Source organism: Rhinatrema bivittatum, chromosome 3 (assembly GCF_901001135.1).
Source record: "Rhinatrema bivittatum chromosome 3, aRhiBiv1.1, whole genome shotgun sequence".
Lineage (NCBI taxonomy): Eukaryota > Metazoa > Chordata > Amphibia > Gymnophiona > Rhinatrematidae > Rhinatrema > Rhinatrema bivittatum.
In genome coordinates, this window is record NC_042617.1 from 485,635,752 (window position 1) to 485,658,566 (window position 22,815).

General features: G+C 41.6%; 1 protein-coding gene across 1 annotated transcript in view; it reads left to right on the forward strand.

The window, feature by feature from the left end:
* LOC115088099 (adhesion G-protein coupled receptor F1-like) overlaps nucleotides 1-4,300 on the forward strand; it is a 206,144-nt gene extending 201,844 nt beyond the window's left edge. The window contains exon 15 of the mRNA XM_029596054.1: nucleotides 1,776-4,300. Coding sequence (XP_029451914.1) covers nucleotides 1,776-1,810 — 35 coding nt within the window. The 3' untranslated portion in view covers nucleotides 1,811-4,300. The remainder of the gene's footprint in view (nucleotides 1-1,775) is intronic.
* Nucleotides 4,301-22,815: the final 18,515 nt, after the last annotated feature.

A 22,815-nucleotide genomic window follows, 5' to 3' on the forward strand; every position in this document is an offset into this window, starting at 1 on the left:
AGGTATTTAAAAATTTTGGGGGGGGGGTCCGGAGGGTGGGGGGAAACTAACAAACTCATTTTAAAGAGTCGGCTGTATTTTTTGGTTATTGGCTCGGGCGCAGCTGATAAAAAAAAACCCGATCGGACTGCAAGATAAAAATTTCACGATGTGAATCGGAACCGGAATCCGAACCAATACTGGATCCGATTCACATCTCTAGTAAATATTGATTCTGTTTTACAAGGAATGAAGTAAAAAAAATGTGTGCTATATTTCTCTGGTGGTTTTAAACTTCTGCAATTAAAAGAAAAAACATCAAATGTGGATAGTTTATTTGCTTAAACATACTCTTTATTCCCCTACAAATGTTGTCCTTTGATTTTGGTATCATCTCATCTACTAATGACTAACTATGGAAGTGTTGTCTACTTCCTTGGGTAAAGGACTTCCAAAGCGAAAGTTTTATAAATAAGGAAATCTTTACCTGATGCATGCTCCTCTACGTGAGCACCTAGAATATTTTGTCCAGTCTGGAGGCCGTACTTCCAACAGAATATAGAAAGGATGGAAGTGGTTAAGTTTGCAGCAAAATCCATATGAGATGAGCCTTAAGAACCTAAATAAATGTATCCAACAGGAGAGGAGAGATGGATGAATATGACAGACATTTAAATACAGCGAAGGTATATTGCACAAGAGGTCTTGGTATGAGAAAGCTGCAAGGGGAGGGAGGCAGAAGGAATGGAATTCAAGAAAGCATGTAATAAGCAAAGAGCGTCTGGGTAACAGCAGAGATCAACCGGGGTCTATGATAGACTGAATAGGCATCATGATACTTATCTTCCGTCATATTTTACGTTTCTATGTTCTAAACAAAAGGGGAGATAAATAGGAATGTAATCATTCAGATCTGATCAATCTGTCCATTATCATTAATCCAAAGTGATTAATCAGTTTTACCCTTGTGCGAGTCATAGATTTATGCCGTATTACTGGACACCATGTTTTGTGGAATTACTGTCTACTATTTAACCAGTTATTAGAAAGCTGATGGTCTCCTTGCCATCAATAGGTAACTACGCAAAATAAGCTGTCATCTCCATTTAAGTAAATGGAACTGCTGTAGATTTTCTGCTTTATATATTTATACAAAGAAAGCCTAATATTTTTGCATTAAATACAGGTTTGATTCTCATTTATCATGCATTGTAAGGCTATAAATTAGTTATGGATATCTCTTTAGTCATTAGTAAACAGTAACTGTAAACCCTGCATTCACTGGATAGAGAGTCCATCAAGCTAGGTTGAGAGAACATTGCCCAAATCTCATCTTGGAGTGAGTTTCCTCATGCAGATGTATCGTAAAAGTAGATGGAAAACATTATATATTCACAAATCCTGAAGATCTCAAAGCCCTTTTAGAGGTATGAGATCTGGTATGGTAATATTAAAGTGAGGGTCCTAGATAATGTTTTGCCTATTATATATTTACCTATAAATTTATCGTTCATAGAAACATGAAGATTTTACTTTATATTTGCCTAATATTAGTGACTGATTGAGAAAATTATACATTAACATGGTAATTCTATGTTAAATTTTTGTTATAGATTTAAATTGTATTTTCTAAAATCAAAGACTTCTGGAGTTAGAAAGATTTCCTGGAAAAATGAATTCTACTTTTCCTCCCAACTATTTAATAAATAAAATAGAACAGTTTATGATTCAGCAATTATTGCAAAATGCTTAACAGAAGTAAATGTATTTTTTGTAAAATTACATTTCTTTTTTAGAAAATTGCGACATGTCTACCAGAGCCTCTTCGTGAACTCAGACTTTGGCATCTACCAAGAAACTGTAAAGGAATTAAACAGGAAGTCAGCTACAATATAAATCACATTGTAATTTTTCAGTTTGTTGGAATGACTCTGCAACTTGTTTGTGTTTGTAAAATGTACATTAATTTTATAAGTGAGCATATATGAAGGGTTTATTATTTTACAAGACTTTAAGTCCAGGAACAGTAACCTGGGTCATCAAAATCAGTTTATGCTCAGTGTTATTGATAAATTCATGCTTTAAACATTAGAGTAGAGTGATGTTGTTCTTTCAGTTTTTATTTATAGCCTTTTTTAGATATGGATTATGATGCATCTTGACATTCCAAACATTGTTAATAGTTATAAATAAGATATCCAATATTCTCATTCGTTGTAGTTTTCCTTACCTGGAACCACTGAGAGTCAATGAGTCTAAAACCAGATACAACAGAGCACATAGGACACATCTTGGTGCATGAGAAACTGCTGTACATACACAGATTATAAGAGAGCGGATTAACACATAGTAGAGCAGAAGGATATTGAATGAGACCTGGCAGGGCAAGATATTGCCAGCTATTAAATGATGGGATGGGAGCGTGATTAGTATATGGTGAGGTAGATGAGTGATTGATATGTGGCAGGGGAGGCAAGTACCAATTGAGAGCAAAAGGATGCCAATTGAAATGTGCTGTGGAAAGTAGAGACCGACGGGTAAGAAGGTACTTATGGATACATTGCAGGACAGGAAGATGCTAGCTGGATGGGTGTGGCATGGTAGAGGGGGTAACTAATGGCTGTACGGTAAGGCAAGAAGTCAATTCTTGCCTTACAATACTGCCTCAAGAAAACAAACTTTGAGCCTGTATACAGTGGAAGCTGCCCAAATCTCCACACGAGTGAAACTCCTTCTGACTTACATTGTAGCTGGGTTATAATACAACTTTTAATGAATAATAAAATACCATGGATTAATACCACTCTCAGAATCTATGCTCCTTCATGGGCCCTATGGTCTGCAAGCCAGAACTGAGTAGATGTTCCATCCCCTCGAGAAGCACATTTAACAGAGGCACATGAAAGAGCATTTTCCAATCCATTCCAGACCCTATATCATGGAATGCTTAGTTTCTTTGATGTTTCATAGCCCAGCTATGAAACATCAAAGAAACTAAAGCTTGAAGGCATTCAAGACAATTCTTTTTTAAGGAAGCATTCAATAAAGAATTTGACTAACAGGAATGTGCATGTTGGTGCAGTGCTAAGATGTATTTGTATGAATATATATATTGGTTTTATTTTATTATGTTTGTTCCATTGTAACCTACCCCAAGCTTAGGATGGTGTGGGTAAGAAATATCCTAAGTAAATAAGTAAATAAATATTCTGGGTCCAGCTTCTGTGAAAAAAAAAATTGGAGAAGAGTATACTTCTAGTATACCACAAGGAAAGCATGTTTCATCATCATCATCATCATCATCATCTTGTATTTTACACTCTGGTTCCTGCTCACTTCTGTCAATTTAAGGATGACCTTGCTTACCTTGGGATAGTGTTGACATCTTCATATGAGATTCTCCTACCAGATTTCAGCCAGATTTTGAGAGGAACACAGCTAAAAATTACAGTTTTTCTGAAGGATCTACAAAGTTTTACAGCTGGTTTATGGGCCAGTGTACTAAGCCACATTAATGTTGTCCATTAACTTGTGATAAAGAATGATAATGCATCCATTATCTGCCAATTTAATGCCCCATGTTCTAAATGGCATTAGGCATACGCAGGTGAATTTTCAAAGGGGTTACACGTGTAAATGCAATGTACTATTGTAGCAATTTTCAAAAGCCATTTTCATGGTGCAAAGTGCACTTATGTGTGTAAACCATCTGGACAATTCAATGGCATATATTATGGCAATTTTTGAAAGCCTACTTACACGAGTAAAGTGTACTTATACATGTAAAACCCATTCTTAAGCATGTAATTGCTTTTGAAAATCAGGTCCTTAGTATATCAGATGTTAAATAGAGTATTTTTTGTCAATATAATACCAATGGATTAATAAATGCTTAGCATGATTTGTGTCAACTCATTTTAATAGTAATGAGCTGCTTTAAAAGAATATTCATGCAACATAATTCATTATTTGTGTTAGTCTCTGTTAACTCTATATGAGTGTTAAAGACTAACATGTTAAAGTGTTTTCAATAATGCAGCATTAAATAATGCTTACTTTAGCATTAAGGTATATTTAATAAATTGGCCCCTTATTACATTAAACCAAAAAACATTTTATAGAGATGAACAAGTAACTGCAACTGAGTAAATATGTAAGATTAAGTTTAGCATGTACAACAGTCATATATGCTTTGAATTATTCTTTTAATATGCTTATTTTTATATTATTTACTGACAAAATTTGGATGAATTTGTTTAATGCACTATTACATATTGTAGTGTCATCTTAATTTAGTAACTCATAAGTACAGTTTATAATTATGTGCTCTAATTATAATATATAATAAAATGTTTATTTATAATTTATTATAACTGTTATTTTTATTGTTTTTATTTTATCTTTGTTTCTACTACTTCCTCTCAACCATCTTGATAGCCTTGTAGTATGGAATGAGTTTTGTTTGCTAGTTGAGGGCTTGAAAGGAAGCATCTTTTGGGTCTGAATCCTAAACTGACCAATTATTACAAAGGGATCAAAATATAAAACATTTAGGGCCTCATTTTCTAAAGTATAGCAGGCCTGTGATACTTTAGGGAATGAGGGGCGGGGGGCCGAAATGGGGGGCGGGCCTACGCTAGCCGGCAGCGATCGCAGCGTCGCAGTGTGATCACTGCCGGTTTCGTACCCAATAGCGCCACCATAGGAGGTGTAGCTATTGGGCGCGAACACGGACGCGAAAAGGGCCTTACCTTTCCGTCATCCACGGCGTCTTCGCGGAGTCGGCCCCGGTGACGCCCCGACTCCTCCTCTTCTGGGGCTGACTCCTCCCCCATTTTGGTATCGCACGCGAAAAGGCCCTTAGTTAGCTTTGAGAATTATCCAGTTAGACCTTGTTGGTTAAAAATTGGTCTCCTCTGACTAACCAACTTAACTGGCTTAGAGGCCTACAATAATATGTTAAGCACTGACACTTTTTAGTCAGTAGGCCTCTAACCGGGTCATTCATCAAAATATATTAGGCTGTTATTGTGGGCATTAGGGCATGTGTTATTTATCGCATTGTGTGATACAATTTTTTTAAATTTTAGTCAAAGAGGAGGAGTTAGGGTGGGGTTTATGAAAATGAGGTGCATTTAAATGTTGTGTGTGATAGCATGATGCCTGTTATAATGCTGGAAGTAACTAAACCTTTTTTCCTGGTGTTAAGCTGTGTGATGTGCATGAAGTGAAATTTGTGATATTTATTGCAAATTTTATTTTGGGTATTTTCTGGAGAGGAGAGGAGAGAGAGAGAGAGCCTGTGGGGTGGCACATGCAGTAGTCAACTATTTATACCACTATAGGAGGGTCAGCTAGTAACTCGAGGTGAGGTTTTGATGGTGGTCTAGGGTTTTGGAACCAGTTTTACATTCACAGTGAGATGTACGAACAGGACAGTACACATCAGTGAAGATTTGACATGATTTGGATTGAGGAAAGGTACACAAAAATGAGATTTCTACAATGTTCTCTCGCCCTAGATTAATAGCACCCAGCTAGAGAGAGTACATCAAGCTAGGGCGAGAGAACATTGTAGAAATTTCATTTTTGTGTACCTTTCCTCATTCCAAATCATGTCAAATCTTCACTGTGCTGTTCGTACATCTCGCTGTGAATGTAAAACTAACCCCAAAACCGTAGACCAACACCAAAACCTCACTTCGAGTTACTAGATGACCCTCATATAGTGATATAACTAGTTGACTTATATGCAAGCCTTATAATGCGCTATTCCTTTTAATGGCTGTTAGTTATGCAAAATGTATAGCATTTTGATGAATCTAGGGGTAAATGTGCAAAGCACACAAATAATAAGCATGGATGGTCCCTTAGATGGGGTTATGGTATAGGGAGAAACTGTGATTTCCAGTGCTAACTGCTTAACTTAACCAGAAAAATCTAGGTGCTCAACAACCCTGTTCCAAGCCCCCATTCATACAATAAAAATGTTTCCCAAGCCCTGAACCCTCCTGCCACCTCCTCCCCTCACCCCCCCAACACACTCATTATTTGCTCGGCAGCTTATCCAATAAAAATATCCTTCTTTCTGATTTTCCCTCTTTTCAGGCACTCCATAAAATCTAAAGGCATATATGAAGCCCAAAATCTACTTCATATTCCCCCCCCCCTCTCATATCCCTATTATCTTCTCACCCTTCTGGAATCAGTTCCTTATGCTTTTAAAGAGTTGTCCTGCTGACACTGTGGCTCACATCTCAGTATTATTTCCCACAGGTGTTTCAGCACATAAGTGCTGTGCTAAAGGGAGGACCATTCATTCGTGAGCCATGGTGCCCTCAAGAAGCCAGTATGGCGAGTTTAACACAGTTCAGTAAATAGGCCACTTTGGGTTTTAGTAAAGGTGGTCTATAAACTTCATTGAATGAATGAAAAAATAAATACATAAATAATCAGAAAATATGAGTGCAATTGGAACATTTGTTTCTCCATCATACAGATCTAGGAAACAGTGTCTTACCTAAAGAAATGAGAGACATTAGAATAGAGGTAAATCCATTTGTGGGTTTAACATAAAGTATCAGACTCTTTGTCAGCTGATTGGGGGTTAAAAATATTGGGGTAGATTTTAAAAGAAGCGCGATCAGCCTACTTTTGCTTGCGCATCAGACTCAAGCAAAAGTACGCTGGATTTTAGTAGATACGCGCGGAGCCGCGCGTATCCACTAAAATCCTGGATCGGTGCGCGCAAGGCTATCGATTTTGTATAGCCTGCGCGCGCCGAGCCGCGCTGCCTCCCCCCGTTCCCTCCAAGGCCGCTCCGAAATCGGAGCGGCCTCGGAGGGAACTTTCCTTTGCCCTCCCCTCACCTCCCTTCCCCTACCTAACCCACCCACCCGGCCCTGTCTACACCCCCCCCTTACCGTTGTCGGGGGATTTACGCCTCCCGGAGGGAGACGTAAATCCCCGCGCGCCAGCGGGCCTGCTGCGCGCCGGGCCGCGACCTGGGGGCGGGTACGGAGGGCGCGGCCACGCCCCCGGGCCATAGCCACGCCCCGTACCCGCCCCCAAAACGCGGCCGACACGCCCCCGAAACGCCGCGTCGACCGGGCCCGCTCCCCGACACGCCCCCGACACGCCCCCCTCCGAAAACCCCGGGACGTACGCGAGTCCCGGGGTCTGCGCGCGCCGGTAGGCCTATGTAAAATAGGCTTACCGGCGCGCAGGGCCCTGCTCGCCTAAATCCGCCCGGTTTTGGGCGGATTTAGGCGAGCAGGGCGCTGAAAATCCGCCCCATTGTATCTACATTACTACCCATAACAAATAATCTTATATATGCCTCAGGGATAGCATCAATAACTTTTAAAGTTTGGTAGAACAAAGGAATAAAAACATATTGTTAATATGCTAAAAAATGATGCTGTTATAATTTGTACTTATTAGCTAAGGAACAGGAATTAGAAGGGGATAAATATTCATACTTTCAAACTGCTATTTTGGTCAAGAAAAGCTAGAGAGAGAAAAACAAAAAAGGATATAACACAGAAGAATAAGTTTGAAGAAAATCCAAGTGAAGAAGAGAATTTTGAAAGGACTGATTTCTAAAATTTATAATCTAATGTTGGAGAAAGATTCTGGTAATCCTATATACTGTTAAAACTGGAAAAAAAAAACCTGTAATGTAATATTGTCAGAAAAGGTCTACAATAATATTTGGGCCAGGACTAAAAGCAGCAACAACTATCGTTAATGATTGAAAATGACCATAAATTGATGATGAGATGGTATATGGCACCTAAGAAATTGATGAGAACTGGACTTGGTGGATCCAGTTTATGTTGGAAGAAATGTGATCATTTTGGAAGCTGCATTCATACGTGGTGGGAATAGCCAGAGATTCAAAAATGTTGACAAATAATAAGAGATAATGTTTTAAGGTAAGCATTTAGTTCAAAGAGTTCTTTTATATATGGGGAAATTAGAACTTGAATTCTTTACGCCACTCTTATGTAACAGCCTACCTAGGGAAGATGTCTCCGAGAAAGAACCTTCTTTAAAAAAGCCCTAAAAGCTTTTCTATTCAAGAAAGCATTTCCAAACTGAGAATGGAATACCCCCAACATGTCCCTCCTTGGATGGTTCAACATAGCAGACTACCGCCCCACTTCTGGCGCCTATCTCAAAAATGGACTCCCTAGGTGATGACCATTTTGTCATTAGTACCTTTCCTGATGAATTATGTTATTCCTCCTCTTTTAGTAAGAATGATACATTGTTCTCCCCTTTCATTTGACTGTGTATGTTCATATTGTACCCCGCCTTCAAATAAATAAATAAATACATAAGTTATAAGGAAGGCATTTAGAACAAAGTTTATAATTGTGAGTTTGCAAAGATCACTTGTGTGATCTGAGAGGGTGAGAGAACTGGTTCCTGGGTAAGTAATTAATGGTCTTTGTTTCCTCCTTCCCTATCTCCCAACCACCCTATCATATTATTTGTTTTATAGATTATCCATTAGGAGGAAAATATTCAAAGTAAGAGTCAATGATTTAGAAAACATGCAAAATAACCCTCTTTTTAGTACTTTGCTAATTTTAGTCCTATTGCTGGTCATTGATAAACTAGCATAAGCCACTTAATAGTCAAATTGAAAGAACCTTATATAACTTCAGTTCTGGGGGTCCTTTTTAGGAGTCCATGGGCACAGAGTAACTCCTGGGCTGAAGCTAGCTTCACTTCTGATACAGTCCACTAGATCCAACTTTTACAGGATATATCATGGGGAGTGGTGGGCAGAGAAGAACACTCTCCTGAGCCCTAATCCTTGATCTCTGATTTATTTAGGGGTAGATTTTCCACATAAGTGCGCCGTGTCTATGTGTGCATGCTTCCCGGTGTGTGCATATGGACGCGCCTATTTAGGCCATGTGCACATGAGCCGGATTTTATAATCCATGCGTGAATGTGCAGGCGGCGCATGCAAGGTGGGGATTTTTGCAATTTCCGTATGGCGACACTCCCCAGTTCCCTCCCAGTCCGCTCCAATTAAGAAGTGGACTGGGAATGAAATTTTACCCCCCTATCTAATCTCCCTTCCCCTTCCCCTTTCCCTCTCCTCCTGACCCCCTATACCCTATCTTTTTTCTTTTTTTCTTCTTTTTTTGCAACTTACTTCAGCTCCCAAGCCTTAGAGGATGCAGTGGATTGCCAGCCAGATCTGCAAGTGACAATGCTATGATCGATGGTTTAAATCTGTCATTGCCGCAGGAGATTCTGGGTACGGTTGCAGGACCAGGCTTCTCACCTCCGTTGCCATTCCCAACACGCCAGTAGAGATTACATACAACGAGGCCTTATGTGATACGCGCTGTGTCATCAAATGCACCTTCAGAGTTCTGAAAAGTCGCTTTCGCTGTTTGGCCAAGACGGGTAGAGCTTAGAGGACCTGACATCTCTGTAGTGGGCTGCTTTCGGGATCTGGATGCTACCTATAAGGTCATCCTTACCTTACACGTATTAAATAGATCCCCAAGGCATTCCAATTAGGGGTGGCAGCCAGTCTGTGGAAGTCTGCCAGGTTCCAAGCAGCAGCCTTCTAGGCCCTGTGATCTTCACCTGAGGACATTCTCCACAAGACACTACTCCCTCACTCATCCTCCCTATTTGTTACACAGCAGCTCACACTCTGTTCAAACACTCAGCAAGTACATATCATATTTGGTTTAGTGTGAAAGTGACAAATTGGATGGGTACAGATAACCTTTGAGTCATGATGCAAGTAAGGGGGCCAAAGATCACGTCTAGAGTGATGATGACTAACTTCCCCTTAACACTACACAAGCTCTACATGTACACAATATACTGTGTGTGCCAGCTAACTACTGTGCAACTCACATACAGGCCCATGTGAGCAGAAGTTAGCTAAGACTATGCAGTGTGAAGAAAGCAACGAGAGGCAGTAATGAGCTTTGTCTTTACCGTTTGCTGTCTTCCTAAGGAGCATCCAGTGAGCATTCAGTTGTATGGCCAAGGCCATATGGTCTTGCTTGCTAGATAAGGGGCAACTTGGAATATGCAAGGTCATACCGAGTGAACTGTTAACACAACAACCACTCAATGAAGGAAGTCAACCAGGAAGTGTCATTTTCAAACCAGTGACAACTTTATTAGCGAAGACTTGTAGCCCACTGTTTGAAATAAAGTCAACGTTTTAGGTCTCGGAGGATCTGATTCTGTCTGTTTACAGCCCTCCTGAGGTACAGTAGCTCTCCCCATAATGGTCTGAAGTGTACCCCATGCCTCCTTTCCAGCTGCTCATGCATGGACTCATCTGTTAATGGCAGAGATGTTGGTGCTGGTGCCGGCGCTGGTTCCTGTGTAGGAATTTGAGCTTCCAAATTTGACATGACTGGGCTTGCATTGTGGTGTGCTGACTTGAGGTTGTTTGATTGAATAGGCTCCCACTCAAGGCTCTGTTCTTCCATGAAACCAGAGAGGGTGAGGGACGCATTGAGTGGGCTGGGTGAACCCAGGGGCTCCAGCATAGCAATGGCTCCTAGCCTGTGCCTGCTACTGTTCTTCCTCCTCCTCCTTGCTGACCTGGGTCTGGTCATCCATGAGAAAGGGTCCGTGCAAAAGGTGGTGCACTGCTGGTCCCCTGGGGTTTCCTGACTGGGACCAGTAGCTTCGTGAGCGAGAGCTATGGAAACAAAACATAAGACATAGTACCAATGGCAGCTAATATCTTTTTTTATTTGGCTTCAGAGGTGCACTTTCCTTATTTACATTGTGAACATCTAATGCCAAATGATGTATATGCCCATTGCTGTCTGACCATTGACAGGTGAGGTGAACTTACCGGCTGCGTCTCGCATGGTGTCCAGCCATTCAGCCATGCTCTCAAAGACATCTGGTCCCAGTCTTTCCAGGAGGTATTCCTCCATGGGGGTCAGGACGATGGGACAAGGGGCTCCTCCTCTGGTCCGCCTTTGATATTTATTTCTCACCCCCACCTTGGTTTTCAGCTGAACCTTGATGTCCCGGGACCTGTGCGCCACCTGCTTCCTGCTTCATGGGATTCATTGAAGGTGCTGATGCCCAGGGCTATGTTCTGCCATATCTGGCCTTAGCTGTCTTAGAGGTCTTGGTCTCCCGGTTGCTGAACAGCATGGCATAGTGGTGCAGGACCCCTGCAATGACCATGTCATTCTCCTGCATGCTAAACCTGAGAGCCCTGAAATGAGAGCATCGTGCTGGCTGGCTGCCAGAAGGGGGTGCCACTTCTGCTAAAAGTCATTCTCCAGGATTTTCTTTAGTGAACACCGAACTGAAGTATTTGTTAATATTTCTGCCATTTCTGTCTTTCTCTCTCTCTCTCTACACATTGCTCCTTGCCACCTTTCAATTCCACTATACTACTTTTGGCCATCCTTCTTTCTCTGATATATCTGAAACATATTTAGTTACCTCACTTTACTTCTTTGGCAATTCTTTCTTCTGCTTGATCTTTTGCTTTCATTATTTCTTTCTTCATCTCCCTCAGTTTCACCAGGTATTCTTCCCTGTGTTCCTCTTTATGGGATCCCTTATACTATTTGAATGCTGTTCCTTTTGCCTTTATTTTTTCAGCCATCTCCTTTGGATCACTCCAGAGCATGCAGTCTTCAGCAGGCATCTTTTTCATCCAGGGCTTGCACTGTCCTGTTCTCTGGCCTAGGACCTGCATAAATCAGGATGGCGTTAACATCAGCTCCAGGCTCTGTCCACAATGAGTGCACTCTGACTCCACATGCTGCAGTACAAGGAGGAGATCAGAGGTTGCCAGATAGTACAGCAGTAGCAGAGGTTATTTCATCACTCTTTCTCCCCCCCCCCCCCCTCCTCCCCATCCTTGTCAGATGAGTGCAGCTGCAGGCTGATCCAGGAGGGTACCACAGGAAGAGAGTTACAGTGTGGTTGATTCAGACCTTCCATCATTTACTCAAGAGCAAAGAGAAGAGGCAAAGCAGAGTGTGTTGATTCCACTCCAAGCAGTACTGGTGCATGGGCAGGCATAAAACTAAGCTGCCCATGGAGCATCCAGGCTCTTTTATTTACTTAATGCTTGGGAACAGAGAGAGGGAGAGAGACTAGTAGGGCGGGATAGGGTGGGAGTTTAGAAAGAGAGAGAGAGAGACTGGTAGGAACAGTGTGGGGGATTGAGAAAGAGAGAGAGATTGGTAGGAACAGTGTGGGGGATTGAGAGAGAGACTGGTGGGGAGAAGGTAAGGAGAAAGAGAGAAAGAAAGAGAGAGACTGATGAGCAATGAGTTGGGAGGAGGGGGGTCAAGAAAAAAAGAGAGAAAGAAAGACTAGTGGGACCAGATTGGAGGATTAAGAGTTAGTTGGCTCTTTGGAGAGGTAGGTAGACTTTCCTCTTCTTCCCCATCCCCCCTCCAACTCCTCTCCCCTGCCTGCTCTCCTCATAACTGCTCCTCAAAAGTGAGGCTGTTTACCACTGTGCATTGTGGTTTCATGGCTCTTGATGTCTGAAAGATTGGCATGGTACACTAATGTAAATATATATGTAGAGACTAGGGACATCCGCCCTGGTTAGGATACCCCAGCCCCTTGGGACATACATTCATTCATTCCACATCATGAATGGATTCCAAGTTCCAAGTTTCGGTAAATAGGGACACTTCCACAGAGGGATACATCAGTTAAACTTGCTCTACACCAAAAACAAGGAATCAGGATGTATTTGGAAATGTTATTTGTTTACTTTATTAATTTTCCTCCAAGTAATATCAGTAAATAATATTTTGAACACCCATCCAGTGAGACCTGCCTGTTTTGTCCAAGTACCTGTCCTGAAGAGCAAGGATAACACACACACACAGAAGGTTTCCATTGCCTGGGCCCAGAACTGGTTAGCTTTACCCCCACAGAAAAGAATCTACCTCTTGGAGACAGAAGAATTGGGGAAAGGGCAGAGGTGCTAGCCAGTGCCACACAATAAATTCTTTTATGTGTAGATAAGGTGAAAAAAATAATAAACAAATCAATACTTGTGTCCTGAGCTGTTGTGGCTATGATCCACCTTCCCTAGGCTGAGCAAGTGCTGTCCCAATTTTTTTTTAATAAAAGGAGGGAGGGGACCCCATTGTTGTAGGGTTGGAGAGGGAGTATGGCCACAATTTAAAAAAAATGTTTTTGCTTCAGGGCCTGGACAGACAGTAATTGCTTCAGCGGCATGGGGCTACAATTGATTGTGAAAGTGGCAACTGCTGTCTGTATTTATTTATTTAATTTATTTATTTGGCATTTTTTATATACGATAACCGTTTGCACATCGTATCGGTTTACAATTGACTTGGAAATTATAGGCTAGGCCTTTACATGGAACAGATAACAGTAGGTAAAAACTGAGAGAACAAAAACAACCAAAAGTTCATAAGTTAAACGCTAAGAAAGAACTTATTTACAGACTTACATAGCTAATCAATGGCAAAAACGGGGATTCCAGAATACAATTATATGGTGGGGGTAGAGGACGGGTAGGCCTGTAGGAAGAGCCATGTTTTTAGTTTTTTCTTGAACTTAGGAGTGGATGTCTCAGTGCGCAGATCTGGGGGGAGAGAGTTCCAAAGCATAGGGCCAGCAAGGGAAAAAGCTCTGTTCAAAGTTGAGATAAGCTTGTAGGGTTTGATAGAGTGGGTGCGGAGAGTTCCTTGAAGGGCTGGACAAGTGGGTCTTGTGGAGGTGCGTGGAAGAAAAGGGGGGCAGAGACAGTTGAGGTTTTCGTTCATAATACTTTTGTGGATGAGGGTTAGTGTTTAGTATAGGAGGGAGAGGGGCATCGGGACTTGGAGCAGGTGGCTGACAAGTGCCGCGACCGCTCCAGGGCTCCTGTTGCGCACCAGTGTGCCGATCGGTGATTTATATGCTGCGGAAGAGTGGCGACTCCCGCCAGCACTGAACTGAATTAAAATACATTTTTAAAAAACCACATATACACAGGGAAACCTGGGGCAGGTGGTGGATGTTGGCCCTGCCCTGTTTTGGGTCTCTCCTGTGTGGGCCGGGTCCCTATGTGAATTTATTTTGGAGTGAGTGGACCCTGCACCGCCTTGTGAATGGTCAGATTGACAGCGGCGGCTCTGGGGAGGCTGCTGCTGTGTATAGGTAATTGGGGAAGGAATGTGCAATTGTTGTTGGGAGCCTTAAGAAAGCTCCTGGTGTATTACAAAATGAAGTCCCCACTGATGTCATTAGTGACATCAGCTGTTGACCAGCAGAGTACCTGAAGGCATTTTTTAAGTTAAAATAAAGTGTTCTAAAATATTTTAAAGTTTAAAACCTTAACGACTTTGGTAAGCAACACCAACAGAGGCTCCCATAAAAGTTGTACACACTCATTTCATACCCATTCAGAGGGTCATTTATAAAAATGTGTTTTTGCAAATGAGGAGGAGTGGGAGTACCAGCTGTGAGAGAGAGAGAGAGACTAGCCATAATGCCCTCACACTAGATAGGTATTTATATCTCTATGGGAGGCCCACCTAGTAACTCAAGGTGAGGTTTAGGTATTAGTGTAGGGGTTAGGGGCCACTTTGACATTCAAAGTGAGACGTACGAACAGAACAGTGCTCTCTTGTGAAGATTTGATGACCTTCGGAGTGAGGAAACATTGTGCAATGTTCTCTCAACCTAGCCTGATGTTACTCAGGTAGAGAAAGTATCTTTAATCGCATGTGATATTTAGTGCATTTTGATAAATCCAGGCCTCAGAGCTTTGATGGCTGTGGTCATGAGAAGAGTTTTTAAAATATGATACATGTAAAAACTGGATTTTAGATTTATTTATTTAAGGAATGTTGTCTTTATAAGTGGCTCTGGAGGCCAGGTAGAAAGGCAAAGACTCATAGAAAATATGTAGAGTTAATAGGGAAGTTCCGGGAAACCTCTGGTTAGTTTTAAAGTTGTTCTGGAATATTTTTAATTTTGGATATGGAATTGGGGAGCGTCCTGGGGGGTTTCTAGGAGATTTCAGGAGAGTGAATGCTGTAGTGATCTTATGAATGCTGAGTGAATGAGTCTGAGTTGTTTATTTTGTATTTTGGAAAAAGTAATATTTTATTTAAGAAACATAGGTTTTAATTTTATTTAAAAATGCAGTCTTTGCCACTCAGAAAAATGAGTTCTATTAGCTAAAACATCAGGGCAATATTAACAAGGGAAGCCATTGCTATGGAGAGTCCTTGATGACTGAGTTCTGTTTAAGAGTCTTGAAGTTAAATCAGTGTAGTCTTATTATTTTAAATCCAAAGCACTTTTAAAATTACTTGTTTTGTGGAGATAAATAATGATAAAAAAACAAAATAATTTTTTTAGTCCTAATATTCATTGCCAGATTGGTTAAAAATAAGAAATATGTTCTCATTTAACCAGAACTGAGTGGTAAAGAACTATTTTATACAGTCACATCACTTAGAGCAGTAATTTGATGAAACTTACATAGAGTTACAGTTTAGAATACTGTGGGGGGAATCCTGAGCTGATTTGAGAGAGACAAGACCTGAGCTGTTGCTGCTTGTCTGAAGAAGCTTAGGGAAACACTAATTACCTAAAGATAGATAGGAAACACGATTTATTGATTGTGAGAGTGTTTGCTGACAATGGAATCTATATAGTCAGTACTGATAGTGTTTGAATGTTTGATGAAAGAATGAGGAAAATATCTTCTTCTTAATAATTCACACAAAGATAAAGCAGTATCTTAACATTGATTATGGTGTAAAGCTGATATATGGTGTAAAGCTGATTATAAATAAATCAGTGTCCTAACTTAGAAGGGTAAACCTAATGTACATAAATTACCGGTAGTACCTTTTTTAAGCAATCATTAGTGATAACTTGAATATGGTAATACAAGCCCGAGAATAATTATTAATAGTTTCAATATTTTAAATGACTATACTAAAGGATTCCAGAGCGTGTATACGAGTAAACAAACAAAATAAAACAATTGCAGTACTTTCTTTGTATTTATTTATTTAAATTATTTTAATATACCGATGCTCAAGACGAAGGTCTTATCGTACCGGTTTACAGCGTAACCAGGGGTAACCAATTAAATAGAAGATAAAGTTACAATGAACAGGGATTTACAGTACAGGAGAGTTAAGAGCGAAAGATATTAGTTTAACATAACATAATTCTAACAAGCGAAACGTACGCAACAATCGACGTATGATACTAGCTTAGACAATGGCCTGCTATGTATATCGAACTGTGGCAGGAACGGGTTCCTGAAGAAGACCTACAAGTAACGGTAACACTAAGGGCCTCATTTTCCATAGGGATCGCACGCGACAAGGGACGTTTCACACGCGAAAAGTCCCTTATCGCATGCGATACCAAAATGGGAGCGGAGTCAGCCCCGGAAGAGGAGGAGTTGGGGCGTCACCGCGGCCGACTCCGTGAAGACACCGTGGATGACGAAAAGGTAACGCCCTTTTCACGACCGAGTTCGCTCCCAATAGCTACACCTTCTATGGTGGCGCTATTGGGTGCGAAACCGGCAGCAATCGCTGCCGGCTAGCGCAGGCCCGCCCCCCCCGTTTCTGCCACCCGCCCCTCATTCCCTAAAGTATCGCAGGCCTGCGATACTTTAGGGAATGAGGCCCTAAGATAATTAAGTCAATTATTCCTTAAGTGGTGAGGGAACTCATAAAATGTTATTTTAATAGGTAGTTTATATTTCAGTACACTAAGGGGGTCATTTTCTAATGCTATCGCACGCGAAAGTCCCATTTCACTTGTGATAGCTAGCTCGGGGCACAGTTGGCCCCAGAACAGGAGGAGTCAGGGCGGCACCGGGGCCGACGCTGCGGACACATTGCTGGCGGCGAAAGGTAAGATTCCTTATCACCGCCAGTTTCATGCAGAATAACTACACCTTTTATGATGTAGTTATTTGGCGCGAAAGCTGGCAGCGATCGCACCGCGGATCGCTGCCAGCTATCTCAGGACTGCTCCCCGCTACTGTTGGATTCTCATCCAGGCCTAAGATTTTAAAAGGGCTATATGTGCGCCATATCGCTGCATTCAAAGATATGTGTTATTTTATAAAATATTCTTCATGTGCATGAGAGAGAGAGAGAGAGAGACTCTTTATAAGGCTCAATCTGATAGTCTATATATGGACCATTGCAAGGGGGTACTTTGAATCGGGGTGAGTTTTTGGGAGATGGGATGGAGTTGGGGGGGGGTGTGGTGTTACAGATATATTCAGCTGTATTCATTGTAAAATGTACATCAGTAAAGAATTTTAGACCTTATAAGTGATGGAAAGGAGTTGATTTGTACAATGCAGCTAGTAGACACTGCAGTATACAAATCAATTCCTCTTGTTAGAATTTTCATCGCTTATAAGATCTAAAATTCTTTACTGATGTCATTTTACAATGAATACCTCTGAATGTGTCTGTAACTCCACCCCCCCAACCCCAATCAACCTCCTGAAACTCACCCCGATTCATAGTACCCCCTTGCAATGGCCCATAATTAGACTATCAGACTGAGCCTTATAAGAGAGTTTCTCTCTCTCTCATACCAGTTTCCTATTCCTGCCTCTAGAATGTCCTTTTCCTACCTAATTTTTCTGGGCACACATCCTTCCTGGTTATTTAAAATTCACATAGCTCCCGCACATACGAGGCTGTTTTTGTATACCCAAGGCTTTTAAAATCTACCTCTAAGGTCCCTGTTTCTCATTACATGTAGAAAGATTTAGTCATTAAGTAAGAAAATTGAATAAGGAGAAATGCTTTTCTTTATTGTTTTGATTAAGCAAGGCCAGTAGGTAAAGACACAACGAGCTCAAGAGTTGGATCAAATCAAATCTTATGTGTTGAGATGAGATCGTGTAAATCAGACTCATCTGTTCCAGCCTGCGTCGACCAGCTTCGCTAACCAGCTGTGTTACACTAGCCACCATGGCTTCTCAACTTCCAGGTTTACAGTAAACCCATGCTAGCCAGCAGTGTTCGCAAGCTCTGCCCTCTATCATCAGATTGCCGAAAGGAGAGCTAAGTCTACATACACCTCATTATATGAGACTTTAATTTAATCTGAGTGTTGAGTATACTAAACAAAAAAAATCTTAGTCCATTACACATAGCAGTGTTTTGAAAATATATATATGTATCCTATTATATTAAGAGCCTGATGATATAAAGGTTATATGCATGTTTATTAGAAATGCATATTTACCTGAAGTTATACAATTGGTGTGGTGTTCTGTTCCTGCTGACCTGAAATTATAAAGTAAAACTAAGAATCAGTTCTAGAAAGAATAACCATATGCATATGCAAGTAGATGTTATAATGTTCTCATCCATATTTAATAAAACTTATCTGACAAATCTGGATTTGTGGAACTGTTACTTTTTGGATTGCTTGGTATCCTGAGTGATGATTATTTAATATTTTAAGATTTTAATTGTCTTAAATGTGAATAATAGAACATAGAACATTGTTACTGAGAATGTACATATTGAATTATCTCTTTACTATTGGTCACCTTAAATATTTACATCTAAAATATAAATGGGCTCTGACCAACAGCCTGCAAATGCGCAGTAGAGAGCATCTCTACTGCGCATGCGTGGAACAGAGCTCTGCCTGACGTGCTGCGTATGCGCGGGCGAGAGAGCACGTTGGTCACAGCGGCGGATGCGGTGTTTTGCGGCGGGGAGGAGCAGTGGCAGTGGTATCTGAGCATCGGGCAGGCCAGCAGCGAGCCTGGTGGTGAGGCACGCGCGAGAGAGAGACCCCCGGAGAGCACGTCGGGCCGACAACAGCTTGACGCAGGGGAAGGGGGGAGGGAGCTGAGATGGCCAGCCATCACGCACAGGGACAGCAGTAAAAAATTGGGCTGACAACAGCCTGAGCCCGTCCCTTTGTTGCCGGGGAAGGGGGTAGGGAGTAGGGAGAGACGGACCAGCATGCAAAGGGAAAGCAATGAGAAGCCACAATACACAGGGAGGGAGGTATGAAGAGAGGCAGGTTCCCGTAGCGGTGCCCCTCGCCCTCTGCATCTCACAGGTTTAGCAGGGTACAGCCGGCCCTGTAGAAGAGAACAAGAGGGAGTGGAGGAGGACTGAGGGAGAGGGAAGGGGTTGAGGATAATGTGAGAGGGGAAGGAATGGAAATATGAGAGGGGATGGACAGAAAAGGGAAGAAGATATGAGTGAGTAAGCGGGACGGGTAAGAAGTTCTGGAGACGAAAAAAAGAGTGAGTGGAGGAGGGCTGAGGGAGAGGGAAGGGGTTGTGGATGAGGGGAAGGAAAGGGAAGATGAGAGGGGATGGAAGGAAAAGGGAAGAGGAGATAAGTGAGTAAGTGGGAAGGGTAAGACGTTGTGGAGAACAGAGTGGCTCTGACTGACATGCCGGTCTGACCGATGGAATCTCGCCCGTTTTAACGGGCTTAACGGCTTGTATTTACATAATTGACAATAAATAAATCTTTGATTATTTAGAAATTTGCCTTTGGTAATTTCTTATTTTCTTCTGAAGACATCTGGTATAAAAGTAGAGGCAACTTGTTTAAGCTAATTAATATTTAAATTAATTGGGGAAACTATTTGGTTACTACTATGTGACACTGTGCAAAATAAATGGTTCTATACCAGGTGCTCTAAATATGGACCCTTAGAATATATCCTCAAAACAGAGTTTACATATATTTTCTAACATAAATATTATATATAGCATTAGAAAGATACAAAGATACAAAAATCATAAATAGAATTTGATTGAACAATATACAAAATCGCATACACATATAAATAAACAATTCAGTACAAAGAATGAAATACATATTAATACTCATTACAAAATGACACATGTTTAAAAAACAATGTGGAAGTAATCACAACATACTATATATTCATTTGCATTGTATATCCCTCACAGGGCCAGTGCAGGGGATTAGGTGCCCAAGGCACCTTCTGCCTTGCGCCCCTCCCCGCCCTGGTCATGCCCCCCCCCCCCCAATTGCAGCCCTTACTCCTACCTCTTATGAGTGGTAGCAGCAAAGAGGAGTAGAGATTTGGATCCCCACTCCTCTTTGCCACCAATACTCGCAACCCCTAATGGTTGGCACCCTAGGCCCAGGCCTAGCTCGCCTAGTGCTTTGGCTCTGACTATTCACACACATACATAAAATAAATCACTATATAACCATACCTGTACAATACCACTAATCAAAACTAATCAAAAAACCATTTGTATCCACATAGACTAAATGCTTGTACTGATGGAGAGTCATAACAATGGTAAGAAACATCCCCACAGACTCACTCCTTTCACTTATAGAGAGTCTACGATGTACCTCAACAACAGGCCCAGTTGTTTCACCTATACAGTCTCTTCAGGGGGATTAATTTAACCTCATCCTCCGTTAGAAATTGCTCCATTCATTGATTCAACACCAGCTACTAAAACAGGTCTTCACTCACACAATGTATGCTCTGGGACATCAGACTTACCATTAATGCTCAACCCTTCTTGTGTCAAAATAACCATGATTTCTCTCACATCTAAAAAATATTTAGAGAATGTTTAGAGATGTGATATATCCCACAGTACATTAACCCTTAATCAACACGTTAAAACACTCCCCAATAGAATATGTGATAATATGTGGGAGATTCCTACTCAGAGCAACTTAACTTGAATCAGACATCTATAAAATAAATGAAACCAATGGGGCAGATTTTAAAAGGTTCGTGCAGGCGTCCATGTGCACTCACTACCCGGCATGCACACATGTACGCCCGATTTTATAACATGCACGCGCTGGTGCGTGCAAATTATAAAAATGGGGGTCCGCGCATGCGCACGCAAGATTATTATTATTTTTTTATTTTTTTTTAAATTTATAGTTTATTGAATTTCTTTCAAACATTTTACAATGCAAAAAAGAAAAGGAAAATATTGCTTCACATTAAACAAAGGTTTAAGAAAACATACATTTGCTCACTTCATGTCATGTGGATACAATAATCAGCCCACTTTATGGGGAGTATAATAAAGGAAAACATTTACACAAAAAGTAATATCTCATATTAATGAGTCTTAGGAGATTGCCTTTTAATTATTCCAGTTACCCCTTTCATGGAGGGGGGTTCTTTGTCTATCCACCCTTATCTGCAAGAAATGTTTCTAAATGAGGTGGTTCCAGAAACACAAATCTATTACTCTGATAAGTAACTAAACATTTGCAGGGAAATTTGAGAAAAAAGGTGGCTCCCAAAGCAACCACCCTCAGTTTCAAGTTCAAAAACTGTTTCCGCCTCATTTGAGTATCTTTGGAAACGTCCGGAAATACTTGAATTTTCTGACCACAAAATAAGATTTCTTTATTTCTAAAGTATCTCTGGAGAATGAGATTTTTCTCATTTTCCAAACCAAAAGTCACTAACAGTGTGGCTCTTGATTGGATAATATCATTTGATGATTCTAGGAAATCAGTTAGATTGGGACTGGCTGGTACTAAAACATCAATACCACCTTCAGGAGTTGAAATATCCCTTTTTTTTTATAGGTAAATAAAACATTTTTGAAATAGTTAATTCCTTGGTTATACCCCAAATTTCCCTAGCATATTTACTTAATAATTCTTGTGCAGATATTAGTCTGATACATGGGAAATTTAGAAACCTCAGATTATTTCTCCTTAGAATGTTCTCATATCCCTCTAACTTCTTATACATAATTAAAGAATCCTTTATACATGCTGTACTAGTAGCTTGTAAAGTTGCAACTTGTGACAGGTTTGACTCTGTCACAGTTTCTAAATAAACAATTCTTTTATTGTGATCCTCCAAGTGTTTCTTAGTTTCCAATGCCGTAGTGGTGGACTGACTCATGGAAAGGGATAATAACCTTTCCATTTTAGAAACCACCCTCCACACATCCACCAGGGTGATGTTATCAGGGGGGACTTCTTCATCATTTAAATCACTAGGAGACACATGTCCCAAATCACTATCATTATTATTTCTAGTCCCTTCCTGTAGTCCTGGTATCTGAACTCTGGGTCCCGGCGATGTTAATGCCTCAATCCTAGGGTCAGACCCTCCACTGGCCCCACTATTCCCAGCAGTTACATTGGGGGACTGGTCAATGGCTGGACTACCGGAGGCTCCCGATGAAAAAGAGATGTCCGGTATGACTTCTCTAGTGTTCTGACTCACCCTCCGAATGAGATGTTGATCCATCGGGCCTGTGACGTCTCCTCTTACAGGTGTTGATATCGCCATCTTAATTTTCCTTTTCTTTCCCATCCAAACGTAGGAAATATCCGACGATGAAAGAGTCAGAAAAAGTCGCCCAGGGGCGCGCCCCTTTGGCGCGCGGCTTTGGCGCGCCGGCGGCTGCACGCCGCTGTCCTCGATTTAAATAGGGGACAGCAGCGCGATGATGACATCACGGAAGGCGGGGTCTGAACTCTGCTCCTCCGTCTCGGCGTCCCTTCTGCCGTGCGGCTCACACCGCGCCTCGATTTTACCAGCGCGGCTCTCCTCCAGGTCAGCTCCCGTTTCTCCGCCGCTGTCCTCGGTTTAAATAGGGGACAGCAGCGCGATGATGACGTCACGGAAGGCAGGGTCTGAACTCTGCTCCTCCGTCTCGGCGTCCCTTCTGCCGTGCGGCTCACACCGCGCCTCGATTTTACCAGCACGGCTCTCCTCCAGGTCAGCTCCCCCGCACGCAAGATTATTACTGGGAAGGAACTTTCCAACCCCATAATCTAACCCCCTAAGTTAACTTCCCAACCCCCT